The 20,665-nt window shown below is 44.1% G+C and overlaps 1 protein-coding gene across 9 annotated transcripts in view; it reads left to right on the forward strand.

Moving 5' to 3' along the window:
* The window catches only part of Kat6b (lysine acetyltransferase 6B), a 179,322-nt gene that overhangs the window by 152,246 nt on the left and 6,411 nt on the right, over nucleotides 1-20,665 (forward strand). For all 9 annotated transcript variants that reach the window (XM_031362738.1, XM_031362743.1, XM_031362742.1 and 6 more), the window contains exons 13-16: nucleotides 15,671-15,902; nucleotides 16,336-16,495; nucleotides 17,064-17,372; nucleotides 19,401-19,692. In XM_031362738.1, coding sequence (XP_031218598.1) covers nucleotides 15,671-15,902; nucleotides 16,336-16,495; nucleotides 17,064-17,372; nucleotides 19,401-19,692 — 993 coding nt within the window. The remainder of the gene's footprint in view (nucleotides 1-15,670; nucleotides 15,903-16,335; nucleotides 16,496-17,063; nucleotides 17,373-19,400; nucleotides 19,693-20,665) is intronic.

Below are 20,665 nucleotides of genomic sequence, written 5' to 3' on the forward strand. Positions count from 1 at the left end.
AAAAAAAAAAAAAAAAACAGAAAACCACTGTCCCAGCCCTTAGCTCTGTGTGGCACTTCTCTTCCCAGTGACGTTGGTCTGCCTGCCCTCTGAGGTCTGCCATTGGAATGGAGGCTGTTTCTTGAGATCACTTAAGTAGAAACAGAAAGGATCATCGTTCTCAACTGCCAGTCTTGGGCAGAGAGAAGAGGGGTGTGACTAAGTTGGTTGAAGAGATGCTTATCTTTCCCTTACTCTTATCAAATAGTTCATTTCTTGGCACATTTATTTTAGAAGGAAGGTTCCAGTGTTAGTCCTCAGAAACTGTCAAGCCAGGTCCTGACAAACACTCCTTTTCTCTGCCACTCTTCCCCCTGGTCAGTGCAATCAAGGCAGTCGTCAAAGAGAAACTAGATGTCCTTGTGAAGTGGTGTTAGGGTCCTTCCAGCTCTCAGATAGGGACCTCTCCCATGACACTTGGAAGATCTTGGGCCAGCCACTGTCACTGGAAGACTTGTTTCGATCTGTGCAATTAAGTGTGATAATGGCATATTTTAATAGTTTAGTCTGTAACATAATAAGGAAGGTGAGCATCTTTCCTTATTTTCTCATTGTAATAAGTTTCTCTAAAAGCCTTTGCCACTACTGTTTTAGTACACGGAGCTGATCTGTGATACATTTTAAAATGCTAAAGATAATATTGAGGTTGAAAGTTTAGTCTGGTGATTTATTCAGAGGTTGACTATCACTGAATACATTGAAATACAGTGCAACCAGTGGTTTATGTATCTTTTTTCAAAGAAACTAAGTTTATCATAAACAAGACAAATAGTTTGTGCAGAATAGTGTGTATCATTGCTTCAAAGAAAACATTGTGACTATGAAGCATAGAGTCTGCCATCCCGTTTTTTCTGAACACTACTGCTTTGCTCAGAATTTTTCAGGTTTTGGCATGCAGGTGGCTGTTGTTGCTGTGTAAACTTTGTTCAGATTGCTAACCAGTGGGCATATGCAATGAGTCGTGTTGGAACCCACTACTGGGTAAATTCCATGCAGATAACCAGTAAGCATCAGTTGGCAGTGGCCTCCTGAAGACAGGGACTTCTGCAGAGTTGAATGCCCAGTCATAAGCACAGTGCTTGTCTCATACTGGGCATGCGGTAAAGATCTGTTAAGGGAATAGATGCATGTCTGACTCTGCTCTTTGTACCCTGGGAGTACCTCCAAGTACACCCAGACACCTCTGAGTTAGCTCTGGATCTGAAATTCTTGTAGCCTTCCGTCTTGTCACATGTATACCTTTATCCTTCCCTCTGCAGGCATGCTTTGGACAGACTTTTGCCAGGTGATACAGCTGGGAGGGTACATGATCCAGTCCTTGTTGTGGGGTGTTAGTCACAGGGTTCATGACTCATCTCTGCAGTGCTAGATGTGAGATATCCTGAGGCTTCGCAGTGGCAAGGGCTTCCAGCTCTCTCTCACTGGCCCAGTTAAAGTATTTGTAAGGCAGAACAAGATCACACAAGCTTCATTCTTAGCGCTTGAAATTAGTGTTCCCCTGATTTTGGTTCCAAGGAAACTGTTACCCTTAAATCTATTTTCCAGCTAATAAAAGAAGCAATGGGCTTAATGTCTTGTTTTGTTCTGTTTTGTTTTGTTTTGTTTTAAGTAAGAAAACAATCTACTATATAAAAGTTTGTGTACCTCTTCAGGATAATTTTAGTAATGCAGATGACTTGATCAGAAGGTGGTCAGAAGGTGGTTATATTTCTTTGTTTGCTCCTTTAAAAAAAAATACATGCATGTTTTGAGAGAAAATACATTTTTCTTTATTTGCTTAGAGAAATATAGTTTAATTTAGTTTTACACTACATCATACTACACTGTTGTGTTTAACAACATAAAAACTTAAGTTTTATAATTATTTATGTTGGTATCTTGCTTTGGATTAACATTAAAGAAGACCCTTTCTTCAATAAAATTGTTTTAATTAATATTTTTAAAGTAAATAAAAGTAGGTAGATTAAATAATTTCATTATTTGTGTAACAATATATTGTCCATATTGAAACAAATGTGCAACACAGTTATACTGTAGCAGGAACCAAAGGTAAAGTTGCTAAAATTGTGATGCCCCTTAACGTGGGAACTAGGTAGGGTTCTTTATGTAAAAAGGGATTGTTCTGGAATAGAGGGGGTGGGCCAGTTAGTTAAAATCCTGATATACCAGCATAAGGACCTGAGTTTAGATTTCTATCATCCCCATAAAAGCTCAGTGAAGTGGTTCACACCTACAACCTCAGTACTGGGGGAAGTGAGGAGCAAGGAGAGATGGGCAAATGCCTGGAGCTCTCTGGCTGGCCAGCCAGAGTCAGCAAGTCCCTGTCTCCAAGAATAGGGTGGAAAGTAGATCCAAGAAAACCATCCAGAGTTGACCTGTGGCTAATCACACACACACACACACACACACACACACACACAGACACACACACACACACACAAATTATTAGGAGTGTATGAGAAAAACCCAGGAGTTATCTTAAAAGCCTCACTGGCAGTGAGTATGTTAATAAAGATAATTATAACTGATTGAAACTTGTCAGATGTTTAAATTCAGAAGTTTATGATACTGAAAGCTAACCTGAACAATGAAAAGAACCAATTCACTGTCTTAAAGCTGGTAAATGAAGCATTTACCCTTTCTCCCCTGTATGAGCTATACCACTAGGTGAGCAAGTGGTGCTTGAGGAAAGCAATCTCTTCCCATGAATTAATGGATCCATACATTGAATTCTAATGGCTACAAATTGCATAAAGAGGAGCAAACAGACATGATCAAGCTTCTGCTTTGTCTTGCTGGAAATGTCATAGAAGAACATGGTAAACAATAATATAAGCACGCCATGGGAAAGCCCCAAAATCAAAAACAGATAGGAAAAAAATATGGGGTAGAGGGAGAAATACACACATTAAAGCAAAATTAAGTCTTTTTTTTTTTAATGAACATAACTACCTTAGCACCTGAGTATTTTGGTGGTAAAGGTATAATAATAATAGAGACTAGAGAGATGTATCAGTCAGTGGTTAAGAGCACTTGACTACTCTTCCAGAAGACACGGGCTCAATTCCCAGCATCTACATGATAGCTTACAACCACTTGTAACTCCAGTTACAAAAGATCCAGTGTGCTCTTTAGCCTCTGTGAGCACTAGGCATGCACAAAATATACCGATACATGCAGGGAATCGTTCATAAAAGAAATAAATCTAAGCCAGATGGTGGTGGCACACACCTTTAATCCCAGCACTTGGGAGGCAGAGGCAGGCAGATCTCTGAATTTGGGGCTCATCTGGTCTGCAGATCAAGTTCCAGGACAGCCAGAGCTACACAGAGAAAACAAAAACAATAAATCTAAAAATAGTAAGAATAATAAAAACCTATCAACCTATCAGGGAGTGCTAGAAAAAGGTCTGAAAACAGATACTTATGAGAGAGAGGGGAGGAGGCATTGCCTAGGACACACTTGGTCCTAAGTGATAGTCCCAGGGCAGTTGCCTTCTGAGAATCCACTCAGCTATACGCTGTATGTGGTTGTCTGTATTTGTTGGAGGCGTGTTTTGTTTTAAGCCATTGTTTTAAAGTGGGAGGTCATATGCCCTATAGCACTTGTTTTATGGCTGTAACTCTTAAAACTGGACAGCCTTTTCTATTTATTGGTGGTATTACATCAGTGCTGTTGTAAAGAGAGTTCTTCACCTTTACTGCTCTACATAAGAAATGTTAAGTACATAAGTGCTTGGTGCTTGCCAACTTACTGCCAGCCTTTGCAAAGCTGTTTTTATGTGAAGCAATTATACCAAACATCACCTAGACTCAGACCCTCAAGTGTTGAATGTCTTAGAGAATGGACTTCCTGTAACTTCTGCTTCCACTCTTAAACTTGATTGACGACTGAAGGGTGATGAAATGGAAGATCCAGGTAAGGAAATTCTTCTCTGGGGCTTTGAGAGGTTCCTCAGCAGTTAAAAGTACTAGCTCCTCTCACAGGACCCAGGTTCAATTCCCAGAACCCACATGCATCTCACATCCCTCTGTGACTATAGTTTCAGGGGATCCAGTTTCCTCTTTTGGCCTCCAGGCACCCACAAGGTTCACAGACACTGCATGTGGGCAAAATATTCATACCCATAGGAAATATAAAGCAGCCTTAAAAGTTTTAAATAACAAGAAAGAAATGTTTTTACCATGAAGTGGAAGATCAGAGAGATGAAGCCAAGACATTCCAGCCTGGGCATTCATGCTTTGTTCTCCTTCTGTTGATTACGTTCCAGAATAAACAAATATAGTCCTGGCGGACACTGCAAGTAAGAGTGGGAATGCCCTCTCCCCCTCTAGAATGCAGGGCTAATGAACTTGGGAAATTTCATTAGAAATTTAGAAAACAGTGTTTACAGAAGAGAAAAATGGGAAAGAAAAGGATTAGTTTGCCAGAATGAAGCTGTGCTAGGTGAGATTGAGGACGCCACCTAGAGTTGACCTGTGCCCCCCACCCCATCAGGGGGTCAGGGGGCCCGTGCCCACAACAAGATGGCTTTCTGTTCTGTTCAAGATGGGCAAAGCACAGGCAGGATCCTTCCCCATTAATTCAAGGAAGTTAATTGTGTTTTTCTGTACCACAGTAGAAGGTGCATCAGAGGAGTCTGTGCCAGCCTGCTTTCCACCCTGCAGCTTTTCATTTGCCTCCAATTAAAAACTTACAGACCATAGCAAGTACTTTTAGAGAAGAGATAAAATGAATGGTGCTTGTGAATTTGTTTTAAACACCATTTAGAATACAGTTTTTAGAAAACTCTTCCCTGAAGAGAAATCACCAACTTTCATCACTACTGGGAGCTTTTCAGAGAATTTTCTTTGAAATACCTTCCTGCCAAGTCTCCGTAAATTAACTTTTCTTTGACCTCATCACACTTAATGAAATGGCTGCTAAAGGGTTAAAACTAAGGAAAAAGTAATTGTGTCTCTCAGTGTGCGTTTCTCTGCAGATTGCACAGGAAGTTTGTTTCTGTTCTGCAGTGGGGTAATTACAAGAGACAGTTACATAATTTACAGTCCAGTGTACTTGTCCGTAATCACACACCTCCACATTGGCGTATATGCCCTCCTGAGTGTGTGCCCTGTCCTTTGATTTGTAAATGACTACCATATGATCTCTTGCAGTGCAGCATTGAATTGAGTTATCAGTAATGAACTTGAGCTATTACCATGTATGTGTGAGTTCCTGTTATTTATGTGATTCGTGGCTGTTAGATTTAACAGTTGCCTGGTAATGAACAAACTAAACTCCCTGAGATTTGTCTGTAGCTAAATTTGTCATGGGCGCCCTAACCAGAACAGTGACTAGGGTACACGCAGTAGAAACTCAACCCTGTACATTCCAGAACTCTGAAAGTTGGTGCTTTGGTGATTAACAATGTCCACACAATAGAAAGACCCATGGGGATGATAATTGTGATATTATGGATAATGCTATGCTCATATTATTATATTGTTACTGATGCCTCAACTCTAGCTGCATCCAGTGTTAGAGTCGATCTGAACAGAGTATGCTGGCAGAATTGTATGTACCTTGTGCAAGCAACTCAGAGGAATGTATTGTCTGCAAGCTCAAAAGGCAATGATATCTTTTAATACTGCTAGTAATAAGCTGGGCACAGAGGCACATATCTGTAATGGCTAGTATACTGGCGACTGAGGCTGGTAGATCACTAGTTCAAGACCACTCCATAGCAAGATTCTGTCTTTAAAAAATAATTCCAAGATGTGTGTGGTGATGCCTTCCCTTAATTCTGACACTTGGTAGATTGAGGCAGGAGGATTGTGTGTTGGAAGCGAACCTGGTCTACAAAGCAAATTCCAGGCTAGCTAGGGCTACAAAGTGATACCTTGTCTCAAAAGAAATAATAATTATAATAAACCCTTGTTATTGCTTCAGCTATATGTATATATGTATGTATGTATGTATGTATGTATGTATGTAACTAAAATCCCTGCATATATTCGTGTTTCTCTCACAGAAACATCTAACATAGCCAAACTAAATGTTTAAGGTCCTCTATGACCAAAGCTATTGGCAAGTCAGCCAACCACTGAAGTCTGAGTCCCACCCCACCCTGGGTCCCACACCCAGCACACACTGTCCTATTGGCAGTGGGCTGAGCCACTCCCCTGACACAGCTAGTTATTGCCAGAACCTTCATACCTCAGATTGTGTTCAAAAGCATTTCATTTAGCATGTGCATGAGGGAGGGATGGAAGCATTTCTCACTAACCTGGGGTCATTAAAGATGTTTCTGAGCCTTCCATTTTAAACCCTTGAGCTGATCAGAGGAGGGGTTGGGCTTGAATTTAGAAAGTTGTCTCAAAGACTGACAACTCCCTCTGGAGATGTACTTTGTTTGAAAACAGGGGAAAATGGAAAGAGACTTGTTCTTCCACTTTTCCTGAAGCCACACTGTGCAGTCTGTGTTTGCCAGGTGAAAGCTCAGTTTCTAGACCTGGGTGCTGGTGTGTGTGTGTGTGTGTGTGTGTGTGTGTGTGTGTGTGTGTGTGTGTGTGTGTGTGTGTGTGTGTGTGTGTGTGTGTGTGTGTGTGCATGTGTGTGTGTGTCTTTGTGTGTGTGTGTGTTGTGCGAGCAAGGGAAAAGGAAATGGACTTAGACTTGTAACTTCCAAGAGCCCTGTCTTATAGAGCCTGAGTCTTGTCTTTGTAGTATTGGGTATTGAACCTACCTCACACATGCTGGGTAAGCACTTTACCACTGAACTACATACCCACCCCACCACATCCCTTTTAATTATTGAGGTCAATGAATTGCCCAGGCAGGCTTCGAACATTCTCCCATAACTTCCTGAATAGCTGGGATATACAGACTGTGCCACGAGGATGGCTTCTGAGCCTGATTCAGAAGCAGCGGCAGCATCCACAGTAGTATAAACAACCACTGCCACCCCCTCACCCCCACACACACATACAGCTTTGTTGTAGCTGAGATGTGCATTTATTAGACTCAACTAACTCAGCTGCCCCTCCAGAGCTTTAGGCCTATAAAAGTGACCAGAAGTAAGGCTGGCTTTGCTTTAGCGGTGGCACTAGCAGTTCATTCAGTTGTGGGGTCTTAGCACCACGGTAGTTTCATGGGTGTTGCACTGTAGGTAAACACGGCCATTTGATGAAAGTGCACTTTACACCAAGTGTGTATGAGGTTAGTGAGAATTTGAAATCATGTAGCTTTTCAATAAGAAAGTCTTGTCAGGATTTTATACTTGTATGTAGAATTTTATTTAAGGTTTCAACTTGGATAGCAATGTAGGGTGCTTTTTTGCTGATATCCGTTACTTTTTAGAATATTTTTTCTTCAAGCAGCCTTCAGTATGAAAAAAATTTTTCTTAAAGAAGAAATTGGTTTTAGATACCAGATTACTACTTAACTTTTCTCTTCTGCAAGCCTTTGCTCTTCCTAAAATATACTAGAATTTAAAATAATGCTGTTGCATTTAATGTGTATAGGTGTCACAGTGCACATACGGAAGTGAGCTCTCCTACCGTGTGGAGCTCAGGGATTCAGCTCATGAGCAACAGCCTTTACCTGCTAAGCGTCTACCAGAATTTAAAAACAATCTTTCCCCATTTCTGTCTCGTCAGAAGCAGTGGCTCCTAAAACTCTTCTGTCTCCCAATAAAGTTGGCTCTGGGAACAAGCTGGCTTGATTAGTATTTGGGAACAGTAGTTGGTTTTGTGAACAATTTGGTTCCTTCTGAAATTTGTTTATGTAAACATTTTTTAAAAATTGTTTAAAGATGATTAAATCATTAAAATTTCAAGGTGATTTTAGTTTGGTCATATGTGTCATTGGTAGAGTAGTCATCTCTCATTCTACAACATCTTTTCCTGTATCCCAGGACCTTGTTTCCCTAACAAGGAAATTATGGATTGAATTCAGCAGTTGGTCATCTTCTCAAGTAAAGAACCCAGCACTCAGGAGGCAGAGGCAGGCATATCTCTGTAAATCTGAGACCAGCCAGGGCTATTACACAGAGAAACGCTGTCTTGAAAAACCAAAACAAAAAATTCTTTTGACACCCAGAAGCAAGATGTAGCTTGCAGTAACATACCTTAATCTAGCAGACTGTGCTGGTTGGCTCCAGCCGTCAACTTGGCACAACCGAAGCCATCCAAGCAAGCAAGCCTCCATTGAAGGGTTGCTCAGATCCTGTGAAGGGTTGGCCTGTGGCTATGTCTCTGAGAGATTGCCTTAATTAATGACCCACGTGGGAGGGCCCAGCCCAGTGTGAGCAGGGCACCCCTCTGCAGGCTTTATAAGAAAGCTAAATTAGCAGCCAGGCATGGTGGCACATACCCTCATCCCAGCACCGGAGAGACAGACAGAAGGATCTCTCTGTGAGTTCAAAACTAGTCTGGTCTACTTAGTACCCTCTAGTCCAGCTGGGACTACATAGAAAAAGAAGGCTAGCTGAGCAGGAGCCAGCAAGCAGCACTTCAGCAGTGATTTCAGCTTCGGGTCCTGCCCTGACTTACCTCAAATGAACCTCTTCCTAGACTGCAAGCCGAATAAGCTCCCCCTGCCCCGCCCCCACGTGGCTTTTGGTCAGAGTAGTTTCTTCCCAGCCACAGAAGAGGAGGAAACTGGAACACACTCAGTCCCCAGTTCTGTTTGACTGAGAGAAACCTCTACAAAATGCACCCCACACCCTCTTTACTAACACTTTACCTTCTGCCCAAGGCTCTTACTAGACAACACGCCCACCTTTGGCATGAGGCACCTCTTTAAAATTCTGGTTTAAAGGCAGTCCTCAAGACTTTCACTTAATACTGTGTCTGAAACCAAACTGTCCTGGGGAAAGCAAGAGTTGAGATTTAATGAGGCAGACATGAAGGTCTGGAATTGGTTCTAATGTATAGCTATGGATGAGAACCATAGCTAGACCAAAGGGCAAGGATGGGAGCTGGGAGAGCTCCCACTAAAGCAGGTGATCAGCTGTAAAGACACCACTGACTCGTCTTAGTGTGTGGATTTGTCTCGGGCCCTCAGACTGCTCCCATGCAGCAGATGCCGCCCTGCTCATCAAGCTCAGAAGCATGTCACAGAGGTGTGGCAGGAGGAAAGTCCCTTTTCCTGCCATCTACCGTAGCTGTGAGTCCATATCTAAATACCACACTCCCCTTGGTACCTGATGTAGGTTGACTGCTGCCTTCTGGAGCATCCACAGCCACCAGGGAGCCATCACAACTGTTTGACAGACCCTAACATGATCTGTAGGCTTGGGCACACGGACCACAGGCTACCAGGGGGTCACGTCTCTAGTACAGGCCTCTCTCTGGGAGGAACATGAAGACCATTCCTCTCTGGAGTAGTTGTTGGGCAGTGGGGATATTCAGGAAGGAACACTAGTGGCTTTGTTCCACACAGCTGAGGCAGAGCGTAGCAGTGGAGTGCTCTTCCAGGAAGCTAGTGCATCTTTGAGACGTCTACGTCTGAGATGTGACTCAGCCAGCAGACCTTTCCCAAAGACATGCTGTCTCCGCTCCCTCAGTTTTCGGGCCATTTCCCCAGGACACACTTGCATCTTCCAGAGTCTGTGAGTCTGTGTCATATTTGTCTGGGAAGCTCGTGGCTCTGCTGAAGCCTCAGGCAGTTCCTGTGTTTGTGGTTTGATGGGCTAGATGTGTCTTCAGGGTAGTCACTAAAGTAAAATACTTGACAGCCAAAAGGAATTTGGGACCAAATTATGTTTGCTGGGAATTTTCAGTAGTTAATTTCTTGACTACTCCTGAGGCCAAAGGGGGAGGGGGCCTTTCCTTTAATTAAATTTATATTTGGGTGGTAGGAAACTTCTGAGACAGTAGAATGGTCTTGAGGTATCTCAAGCAAACAGGAATAAGGAGGTTCATCTCAATCTGACTACAAAGAGCAGTTTGACTTCTTTCTGTCCACATTCTCTTTATTTCCCCAACATTTGGGGGTTTTAGTCACCTAAATGAGCGCCTCTAAGTATAACCCTTAATAGCTAATCTTTAAGCCAAGCATTATTCTGTGTTTTTTATTAACCCTTGTAATGCTTCTAGTAACTTGAAGAGATAAGTGTGATTATTAATTGCATAGTCTGAATGAGGATTCAGATATACACAGAGATTAAAATAAGTGCCTTGGGTCACATAGCTGTTATGGTGGGCCCTGAGTTCGGCCACATAGCGTGTGGCTCCACAGCCTGTGCTCCTAGCCTCCTGTGAGCTGTCACAGTATATTCTGTAGATGACAGTTCTGAGGTTCTTACCGTCTCATCGCCCTGCTTTTCAAAGTTCATATTATTCATATACACAGATAGTCTCATAGTACAATCCAGGCAGTCCTCGGTGCCATGAGTATTCCAAAGTAACACTACTATTCCTCTTTATCTTTTCTTCAAGTTGGGCAGTGGTGGCGCACGCCTTTAATCCCAGCATTTGGGAGGCGGATTTCTGAGTTTGTGGCCAGCCTGGTCCACAGGGTGAGTTCCAGAACAGCCAGGGCTACACAGAGAAACCCTGTCTTTAAAAAAACAAAAACAAAAGTTAAAACAAAAAAAACTCTTCTTCATTCATGACTGTAAAGTGGAATTTTCCAGAAATGTCATGACCTGTGGTAAACACAGCAGATTAAGGACCCAAGTAGACATTGACTATAGTGTAAAATATAAAGCAAACCTTCTTCTCTCTAGTTTGTTTATATTTTAAAAAATGCAGGGAAGGCTTTTTTTATTATCTAAAATTACAGTGACACTAGGTTTAGTGCTGTTTTAAAATTAATAAATGTCACTTCTCCGTAAAATCAGCAGATATAACCTTTATAAACAAAAGCTCTTTGGAGTCTTAAGTAAGTGTTTAAACTACAAAGTTCTGAAGACAAGATGCCTTAGAACCCCCACCATTGTATCTCAGCTGGTGTAGTGGTGTGAGGCCTGGTTAGAGATGCATGCCCTCAGGCCCCTCTCTACCTTCTAAGTTGGAATTCTTGTTGCAGCCAGAGTTCTTTGGTTTATAGTGACACCCAGGCATAGAACAGAGCAATCAGCCACTCACTGACTCTAGCTAAACCCACACAGCCTGACAGGGCTTTAGGAAATCCATTCTGTTCTGTTCTCTCCCAGCAAGGAACTGATGGGCCCTTACTTATCCCATTGTGCATTCGGTGTTCTCTCCCACTTTACAAGCCTAGCAGCTCCAGAGCAGGTCTTCAAGGGCATTGACCTTGAGTCACCCTTAGAGTCTTGTGAGAGCGCAGGTTGCTGCTGTTCTAGTAGTTGCTGGGCATTTAGTCTAGTTGTTACATAATTACTCTGGGCCCAAAGAATTATGGTGAAGAGTGTCTTAAACTTCCAGTTTCAAATCCAGTCTGTTTCAAAATGTCTACTTTGAGAGACATTCTCAATCTTTTGGAAAGGTCATCTTTCAGACACGTCACAGGTCATTTGGAACAGGGCTCTCTTAAAGATACTAAGTTCAGGATCAGCACTGAATTTAAACAAAATCCATCCTGGTAATGAAACTGCTAACTGTCTACATGGTCACAGTGCTGCTAGCTCAGGAAGCAAATAACAGACCACATGCCCCAGTGAACTGCCACCTCCAAGGAGCTACAGGCTAAAAGCATCAGCTTTCCTCCCAAATTGACATAAGCCCATGGCCTGGTGTCAATCCCCAGGCCTCAAAGCCCAAGCTGTCTTCTGATGTGGGTCTTCCATTGGAGTCTGCCGAGCTAAACAGGTGTTGGTGAAAGGTGTATAATCCTTGGAGATTATCTCCCCCTAAAAGCAGCTGAAGACTCTGAAGTCCCATAATCCAGACAGATGGGAGTTGGAACCGAGTAGCAAGCCAAAGTTTATACTTTGTGTCTGAGGAAGTTCAGATGGCTTAGACTCAGACGCTGACAGATGGAGGTGTACAAGGATGAGGGGCAACACTTCTGAAGAGGGAGACCCTAATCTCTGTCACACCCTTGCCTGTTTTTACTCTTGCTCCACTAGATCATCCTGCATAGCATAGCATTTGTTCAAAAAGGGGGAAGTTCCAAATAATTGAGGGTTGGGGGTCAAATTGATTTTGATTTATTCATGACTGCAAAAACAAACTTTGACCTCATCTAAACAGTTACCTTCATAAAGTGAGTCTGCCCTGCTTTCCCAGAGGCAGTTAACCATTTCAGTCTCTGGTCAGGGCCAGGTAACAGGAGTTGACACTTTGGGGTCAGGTGCCCTGTGTGCTGTGCTCGGAAATGCTAGTGTTTGTAGACAACACAGCGCTCAGTTTCCCTGCAAGACGATCATCTCTGAGTTAAGCATGTAAGACTTTGGCTGCCCCTCAGACCTCACCTTTCCCCTGTTAATGCAGTTCCAGTGAAGCAGAGGAGGAAGCGGATCATGCCAGCTTAGGGTAGTTGGTGCAGGTGATGGTGTGTGGGCTACTCGCTTTCCATTCTCACTCATGACTGAGTGCTATTTGCCCGAATCTTTGGCTCACATTCACCGGCAAGTTCAAGGGAATATTCTCACCAGCAGTTAATTATCCTGAAGCTCCTGGGACTTGTCTTCCACACGTCACTTTTTCCGTTTGAAACAGTAGGCTCCCCCAGGGGTAGTTGAAGTTTTCTGATTGAAAGTATCCTGCATTAAGGAGAGGTGTGAGCACGCCGTGGGGATCTATTCACCAGGGGTGTATTGTACTTGTTTCAGATGCTTCAGGACAATACACCGGCTTCCAAGATAAGTGCTTTTTATTTCCCTGCATCTTAGATCAATTATTTGGAATCTTTTTGGTAAGTTAAACTTAAGAGCTTAAACCATCACATCTCTGTAATTAATAAGTCAATTGTTCTTACCAAAAATTACTGTGTCTGCTCTATATTGTAACTGTGCTTTGAAGAGCCGAGAGAAAGTAGGAAGGAACAGAAGGTGGCAAGAAGCCCCTCGCTTAACACCTGAGTCGTGAAGGACAGCGTAGGTCAGTGCCAGCAGCTCAGCTCCTTCCAGGCAAGCGCCTGCTGCAGACGACATTTATAGCCTGTCTTCTGTCGGCAGTGCACAACTGGTAGGCACGACACCTTTCTAAACAGCACAGATTGTCAATCTGCGTGTGATTTCACTCAACTAGTAAGAAATAAGAAATGTATTCATGGTCATTTTTATTGTTCCTGGTGGATTCTGCTTAACATCAGAGCATCCTCTGTCATGGGGAGATTCCAAATAGTTCTTGGCAAAAGTGCCATTTTCTTCCCACTGGCTGTAAGTTCTTTGAGGGACTCTGGATCCCTAGAGAAGACAGAGACACACTACAGGCTGTGCTAGGTACCTCAGGGCGTTGGCTTTGGGTGGTGTTTGGTGCTTGCACATGTCATCCCTGAAATGGGTGCAGTAGGTTCTGACTGAACATTGGGTTTCCAGTCATATCCTCGGCACCCTGAAAAGTATCCCTCCCAGCAAGTGCTTGTAGAGTCCCTGCCTCCTCTCAGCCTCTGACTGCACACACAACAAGAGGGTGTTTTGCTGGGAAAGACCAGAGGGCTCAATGTCCATGACACATAGAGCGTGTTACTTCCACCTATGGAGCAGCAGTCATGGGCTACAGTTGGCCTTTTGACATGGCAGGAGTGGCGGGTACTGAAAGATTTGTACTCCGGTGCTCCCCAGGGGCTGTTTGCTGGCTTGCCCACGTGACCTCATGGTTTTTAGACTGGGGTACAAGAACAGCTAGGTAAAATGGAAGGGGAAGGTGGAACTGCTTCCCTCTTAGTTCAGAGTGTGGGAACATAGAAACAGAATCAAAAACGTGCCTCCTAGGTAAGGTAGTCCTGTGTAGTGGCGAGTGGAGGTGGGAGGGAGGAACTGTGTCACCAACCTTCTACTTCTGGGCCACATTTCTGCCTTCAACAGTGGGATTCACAGGAGCCAGTGAAGGCCTGGGGACTTCCATAGTCATTGCAGGGAACTTTTAATTGTGGGATCTCATGGACAGGGGGAACAGTTCTCATCCATGGTTCTATACCTGCGCCTCATCCCCCAGCCCCAGCAGAAATACAGAGCTGGGGTCCCCAGCTGACTAAGTGAATTCCTCAGACTATGCCAAGCACTTAGGGAGCAGGTGATGGGATGTGCCAACTTCCTGTGCTGAGGTTTGGGCTTCCTTCACTGCTCTGGCAACAAAGCACTCCCCATGTTGACAGGACACGATATGGGCTGGCTTCAACACAGCAGCTGTCTACGTTAGCATTCCTGACACCGCTATTGAAAACCTCCGTGTGGCAGAGCAGTGCGCGCTGACAGGGGGTTGGCTGTAAAAGTCTGGTGCTTGTTTGCATTCAATCAGATGCTTAAACATGACGAGATGAGTTAAACCAAAAATCTTAGGCAAAGCACGATGTTTATTTTATTTCTATTCTGTATGATGACATTCAAATTAGAGCCATCAAGATGCAGAAGGCTGTTGAGGTAAAGTGTCTTGTTCTAGATTTCTGCATTATTTACAAATGGTTCTGAGAAACAAGAAAAATGGATCCAAGGCATTGATTTCTCTTTGTAACAACAACAAAAAACTAAAACAGAAAATTCTTGCAAGTGCAGCCATTTTGGAAATGTAGATAAAGAGGAGAAATCCCGCTGAGGATCTGTGTAGCTATAGAGTAGCCTGGTTTGGTAATTGCTGCCACCTACTGTATGTGGCTGATGTTTGTTTAAACTCAGGAAGTTCACGAAGGTGAGGCTGTTGAAATAATTAGAGCAAAGAAGACATCACTACTTGACAGACAACGTTTCTTCTCTCCTCCATTAGTGGCTCTTAATTACCGAGACAGCCGCCAGCTTTCGTTCATTTCCTCTAAGTGGGCTTAAAGTCTTCTCATTTCAGTTTCTTTGCCAGAAAGCCTGTATAGTTCAAGCTTCATGTGCTCAGGTTTTCAGTATGCACATGGAATCATGTGTGTTTTGTTTTGCCATATATTTTACTTGTAATTGTAGAAGCAATATTCTCAGGTTGGCTTAAAGGTTAATTTTTATGAAAAGGGTAAAAATTGAGCTAGCAACATAGATTGGCATTTGCCACCATAGGCTTAAAAACCAGTGTTTTATTAGTCCTAAAACAGCTTCAGATCAGCCGCTGGCTAAACGGAGCAGGCAATACTGTCTGTGTCAGCCGAAGCCTCTTTATTAAGCCCCAGCTGTCAAAGGGTCATCGGGTCCTCTGTGGAAAACAACCTGCCCATTAATGTCGGGGTGGTCCCTCCCCAGGATCCTAGAGTTCCTGACATTGAGTGTCTGAAAGAATTTCAGACTTGCAGGGGGTTTGTGTGTCGAGACTCCCCAGAAGCACTCTTGTTAGTCTTAGCTTTCAGTCTCTCTGGCACACACCACCATGTATGTTGGCTGCCACCAGCTGTGTGAATTGGCTTACAGTGTCACCACAAAAGACTGGCAAGCAGAAATTTGACGAGGTGACGTCACTGTAATTGAAAGAGGTGACATGCTTGACAGGATGCACGTCACCTGTGTGGTGCTTTCACCTTGCCTCTGATGGCATTGTTCCTAGTGGTTCCTGGACCTACCTCTGAACCAACCAAGCTGAGTGGAGTTTTGCTTTTCCTGCCCTAGGCTATTTGCTTTCTCGAAGAGAAGGCCAAGCAGGGTCTCCCGAAAAGCCACTCTCTGATCTGGGCCGGCTCTCCTACCTGGCCTACTGGAAAAGTGTCATCTTGGAATACCTCTACCACCACCATGAGAGGCACATCAGCATCAAGGCCATTAGCCGAGCCACAGGCATGTGCCCACATGACATTGCCACCACTCTGCAGCACCTCCACATGATTGACAGGAGAGGTGGCAGGTGAGTGCTGAGATCCCTGGACAGGTGAGGCCTCCCCATGGAGGATCAAACCTGTTGTTTGTGCTTTTCCTGAACTTGCCATTTTCACAACCTGGGTCAAAGGAATCTGAATTGGCCAGGGACTTTGTTGTTTTAAACTAGGTTCTTATAGCCCGGGCAACCTTCAAACTCATGGTGGTCCTCCTGCCTCAATGCTGGATTACAGGTATGCACCAGCATGTCCACACTTGAGTTGGTTTGGTTTTTTTAGACAGGGCCTCACTGTGTAGCCCTGGCTGCCCTCCAACTTGGTTTGTTAGACCAGGCTGGCCTTGAACTCACAGAGAGCCTCCTGCCTCTACCTCCCTGAGTGCTAAGGTTAAAGGTGTGTGCAACCACACCCAGCTATCTCTCCAGTTTTGATCTCATTTTATCTTGTCTCCCTATATTACAGGTTTGTCATCATTAGAAGGGAAAAGTTGATATTGGGCCACATGGAAAAGCTGAAAAACTGTTCCCGACCCAATGAACTTGATCCGGAGAGTCTAAGATGGACCCCAGTTTTAATTTCTAATGCTGTGGTTTCTGAAGAAGAGCGGGAAGCTGAGAAGGAGGTAATGATGAGCTCCGTCATCCTGAGCCGTGTTTTTTGTCTTATAGCTTGCTTAAGCTCAGAGAGCATTAGTATCATTGTAAAAACTCAGTTATATAGCTCATGAAATGATCAAGCACTAATTTATCCTAACTGAGTAAGACATGAGAATTTTATTGAATTGAGTATGAAAAATGAGGCATTTATCATTGATCATAACATGGCACTCTCAGCACTGACAGTATGTAATCAGATCAGACTTGGTGCTGTGCTGCAGTGCTGGTGTGTTAATCGATTCCTTGTGTTTATAAACTTGCTTGGAGTGCTCCATGCCAGTGAGCATGTAATGTAGTGGTAAAGGACTCAAGTCAATTCACTGCATCATTAATACCACTAAATATCCCATGAAACCCAGCCATCTTAGGTTTGTTATCCTAACTGATGCCGAGGGTCCTGAGATGATGCAGCTGGAATTTGCTTGGCCAGCTGACTGTCCTGATCAGAACTCACTTAGAGACCCTTTTCCATTGATTCTGGAGGCTCCAACCATGTAACTGACCTCACTCATCACCATTTTGCCCCCACCCCAGGCTGAACGACTAATGGAACAAGCCAGCTGCTGGGAGAAAGAGGAGCAAGAGATCCTGTCTTCCAGAGTTACCAGTAGGCAATCGTCTGCAAAAGTACAATCAAAAAACAAATACCTGCATTCTCCAGAGAGGCGGCCAGTGGCCGGGGAGCGAGGACAGCTGTTAGAGCTGTCCAAAGAGAGCAGTGAGGAAGAGGAAGAGGAGGAAGAAGATGACGAGGAAGAGGAAGAAGATGAGGAAGAGGAGGAGAGCATTCAGACGTCTCCCCCACGGTTGACTAAGCCACAGTCAGTTTCGATTAAGAGAAAGGTATATGCGTAGTCGAGCTGTTTTCAGCCTGTCTGGCTTCTCTTCACAGTTTCTGTTTCCCTCTCTGTAGATGTAGTTTACTGTAGTTTATGTCTCTGGTCCAGTGTCATGATCATTTCTCTTACACCTGTGGTTGTGCTTACTGTTGTTCGCAGCATGTTAAGCACCCTAGTCTGGTGGTCACTGCTGCCTACTGGTCTACAGGACAAGAGTATTCATGATAAGTGGGGAAGCACCTCAGAGGCCTGGGAGGTCAGACCAGACAGGGTCACATGACTCTCTAGAGGGCCAGCCACACCTCAGAGCTCCAAGCCCAGTGTTCCTGCATTCGTGTCCCTCAATCTTATATAGGGTTCTTAGGTATTCTGGACCCTGACTTTGCTGCTGGTGTTCTGCTTGTGTGGCCAGCTACACAGAAGGAAAACTCTTACTATCTGGTTACCAAGTGGTCTCTCCAGATGGCACCAGTTCATGCCCAGTGGGATAGAAAGTACAGCATTGGTTTTTGTGTGTGGGTAATTGTTCTCCCACATCTGCCATCTTTGTCTGCAGTTTCTATCTGTGACACACAGCAGGACAGATATTGTTAATACAGCCTTGACAAGGATGGATAACATGGTAGAAATGAGAGCTCTTCCCCGGGGCTGTCCTGAGAAGTATTTTTCAGGCGGTCTGCTAGTCTGACTCCCAGCTAGGTTCTGTCTTCTGACCTCACAGTTGGAGGTAGCGGAGGGAGCATCCCACGAAGCGCACTTGTGGCTGCTGAGCATTTTACTGTCTTAGACAGAGAAGGCAGTGTTGTGTTATGAGTAGACTGAGAGGAAGGGGATCTATAAACATGAAAAGCCAGAACCATTCCATCATGGTGTGGGCTACATACAGCTCTCCATGTGATTCAGCCTGAAGGAAACCAGCTCTTTATATTGCTGCAAATGTGTTTGGGGGAAAGGTGTAGTGGCTTAGGGAGGGTTAGCAGACAAAGGGAACCGACAACAGCAAGTGTTAAATTGCTAATATGGTTAAATTTTAGAATACTAATAGGCTTATGTGTGTTCTCAAAGATCATTGAAAGCATTAAAAATGTAAGATGCAAGAATTCTTCTGTACTGGAGGTAGTGTCCCCACCCCCTTGACATGCTGTGGGGAGTGGAGCCCATGCCCTGTGCATAAGAGGTAAATGCTCTGCCAGTGAGCAGCCCTAGAGAGCTCATGTAGACACACTGATCCCTCACAGAGAGAGCAGCGTTCTGTCAATTTCATGATTCATTGACACAGATCTTAGCATTGAGACTACCTGTTCCTTTATTTAAATTTTGTATATTAGATGGTTTATTTCCCTTGGGACAATAGCTTATTGTTGCAACCACGGAAAATCATTTATGCCGTTATCTTATTCAGAGACTGCATTACTTTTTAAGGTATCTTCCATATGAACATAGTCTGTAAAATTATTAACTGCCCACATCCCAATAGTCAAGACACCCTAACTCTGCGGTTTTCTAGCCGGTAATTATTCAAGTACCCTTTCATTTCTGGGACAAGGATGTTCACCTTAAACCCCACCATGTTTCTTATAGTGCCTGTCATGCAGTGGGCATCCCCAGAGCAGTTACAAGGTAATAAATGACTGACCTGATAGCTGATTATTGCAACATTTATAAAAGCACATTATAAAAACATTTCTAGAAACGTCTGTGATGTGCCAGATACTGAAGCTGGTGAGTGCCACTTAGAAAATATATGCTGGAGAAGCAATGCTCAGCTTTTAAAATCTGCAGTTGAGTTGCTAGGATGTTCTCTCAAAGCATCTGCTTGAGTAAACAAGCGTTTTATTTGGAAAGCACTTGCCTGTGTTCTTGGTGCCCAAGAGGGATGTTCAACATCAAATGGAAGGTTAAGTCCAAAGGCATTGCAGAAGTCCTGACATGTAAGAGTCTCGGGCGCACGTCAATACATGTTTGCTGCATATCGCCTCAGCCATTTAATTTCTCAGGAGCACTTATGTATTATGTTTGGAATTAATTTCAGAGGCCTTTTGTAGTAAAGAAGAAAAGGGGTCGTAAACGCAGGAGGATCAACAGCAGTGTAACAACTGAGACCATTTCGGAGACTACGGAAGTGCTGAATGAGCCCTTTGACAACTCAGATGAAGAGAGGCCAATGCCGCAGCTGGAGCCTACCTGTGAGATCCAAGTGGAGGAAGGGAGCAGGAAGCCAGTTCTGAGAAAAGCATTCCAACATCAGCCAGGGAAGAAAAGACAGACAGAGAAAGAGGAAGGAAAAGACAATCATTTCTTCAAGAAATCTTCCCTTTGTAGAAGTAAGTGGAGGTTTAAACAAGCATTAGCCACAGGGTGTGCTGGCATACCTGAAACACATGCCAACCCATCGTTTCTTGTTCCCAGCATCTCGCCCCCTTCTTCCTTGGAATGGGGTGCTTTCTTTCTAAATCTGAATAGTCCTCTAGGTGGGTTCATCTTACTCTGTAGAAATTGGCTCACCCTAAGCTTTGAAGACTAGTAAGAAACACAGTGCATGTTCCTTGATACTGCTGTGTGATCTTCTGCCTAGGTAGCATTTTTGGACATCAGGGTATATGTTGCCAGTGTGCAGTGAGTGTGCACTTCTGTTTTCCTTGAAACCAACTCCTCGGTGCCTCAAGGTGTACCCTGACATTCCTCAGCATGACCCAGAGCCATTGAACTTCACACACCATCAATAGCAGCTTTGGTAGTATGGGGTAACAGAAATCCCAAAGACAGACTCTCATTTGAAAATGACAGGGACATCCTTTTCTACGAACATACCAGGCTCAAGTGAGTTGTCTTCGGTGTCCTGTTTAAAGCACGTGTCCCTTACTCTGTTAGCACAGGTACCCCAGGATGGACGGTGAGGATCTGTAGGACAGCTCCCCATAGTTGGAAGGCTGAAATGACTGTCCAAAACGTGCTGCAGCCTAGGGAGCAACTCACCTCCTTTCTCTGGGAACCGCAGGAGTTGCTGTGTGTGGCTCTTCTTCAGAACATAAACCAGCACTCCCTGACTCCTTAGTGAATGTGTGCTGTTTCCTGTTTCATTTTTTAAAATTTCATCCTTTCCTTTTTTAAAGACAGGCTCTCACTATGTAGTCCCAGCTGGCCTGGAACTCACTCTATAGACACATTGGCCTCAAACTCTGAGGTCAGCCTTTCCTGCCCTTCTGGTGCTAGGATTGACCAGCATACCTGACCCATTCTCCGTCCCCCTGTCCCCTCCCTCCCTCTCTCTCTCTCCCTCATTTCATATCTCTCCCC

This window comes from Mastomys coucha, unplaced genomic scaffold, assembly GCF_008632895.1.
Source record: "Mastomys coucha isolate ucsf_1 unplaced genomic scaffold, UCSF_Mcou_1 pScaffold9, whole genome shotgun sequence".
Lineage (NCBI taxonomy): Eukaryota > Metazoa > Chordata > Mammalia > Rodentia > Muridae > Mastomys > Mastomys coucha.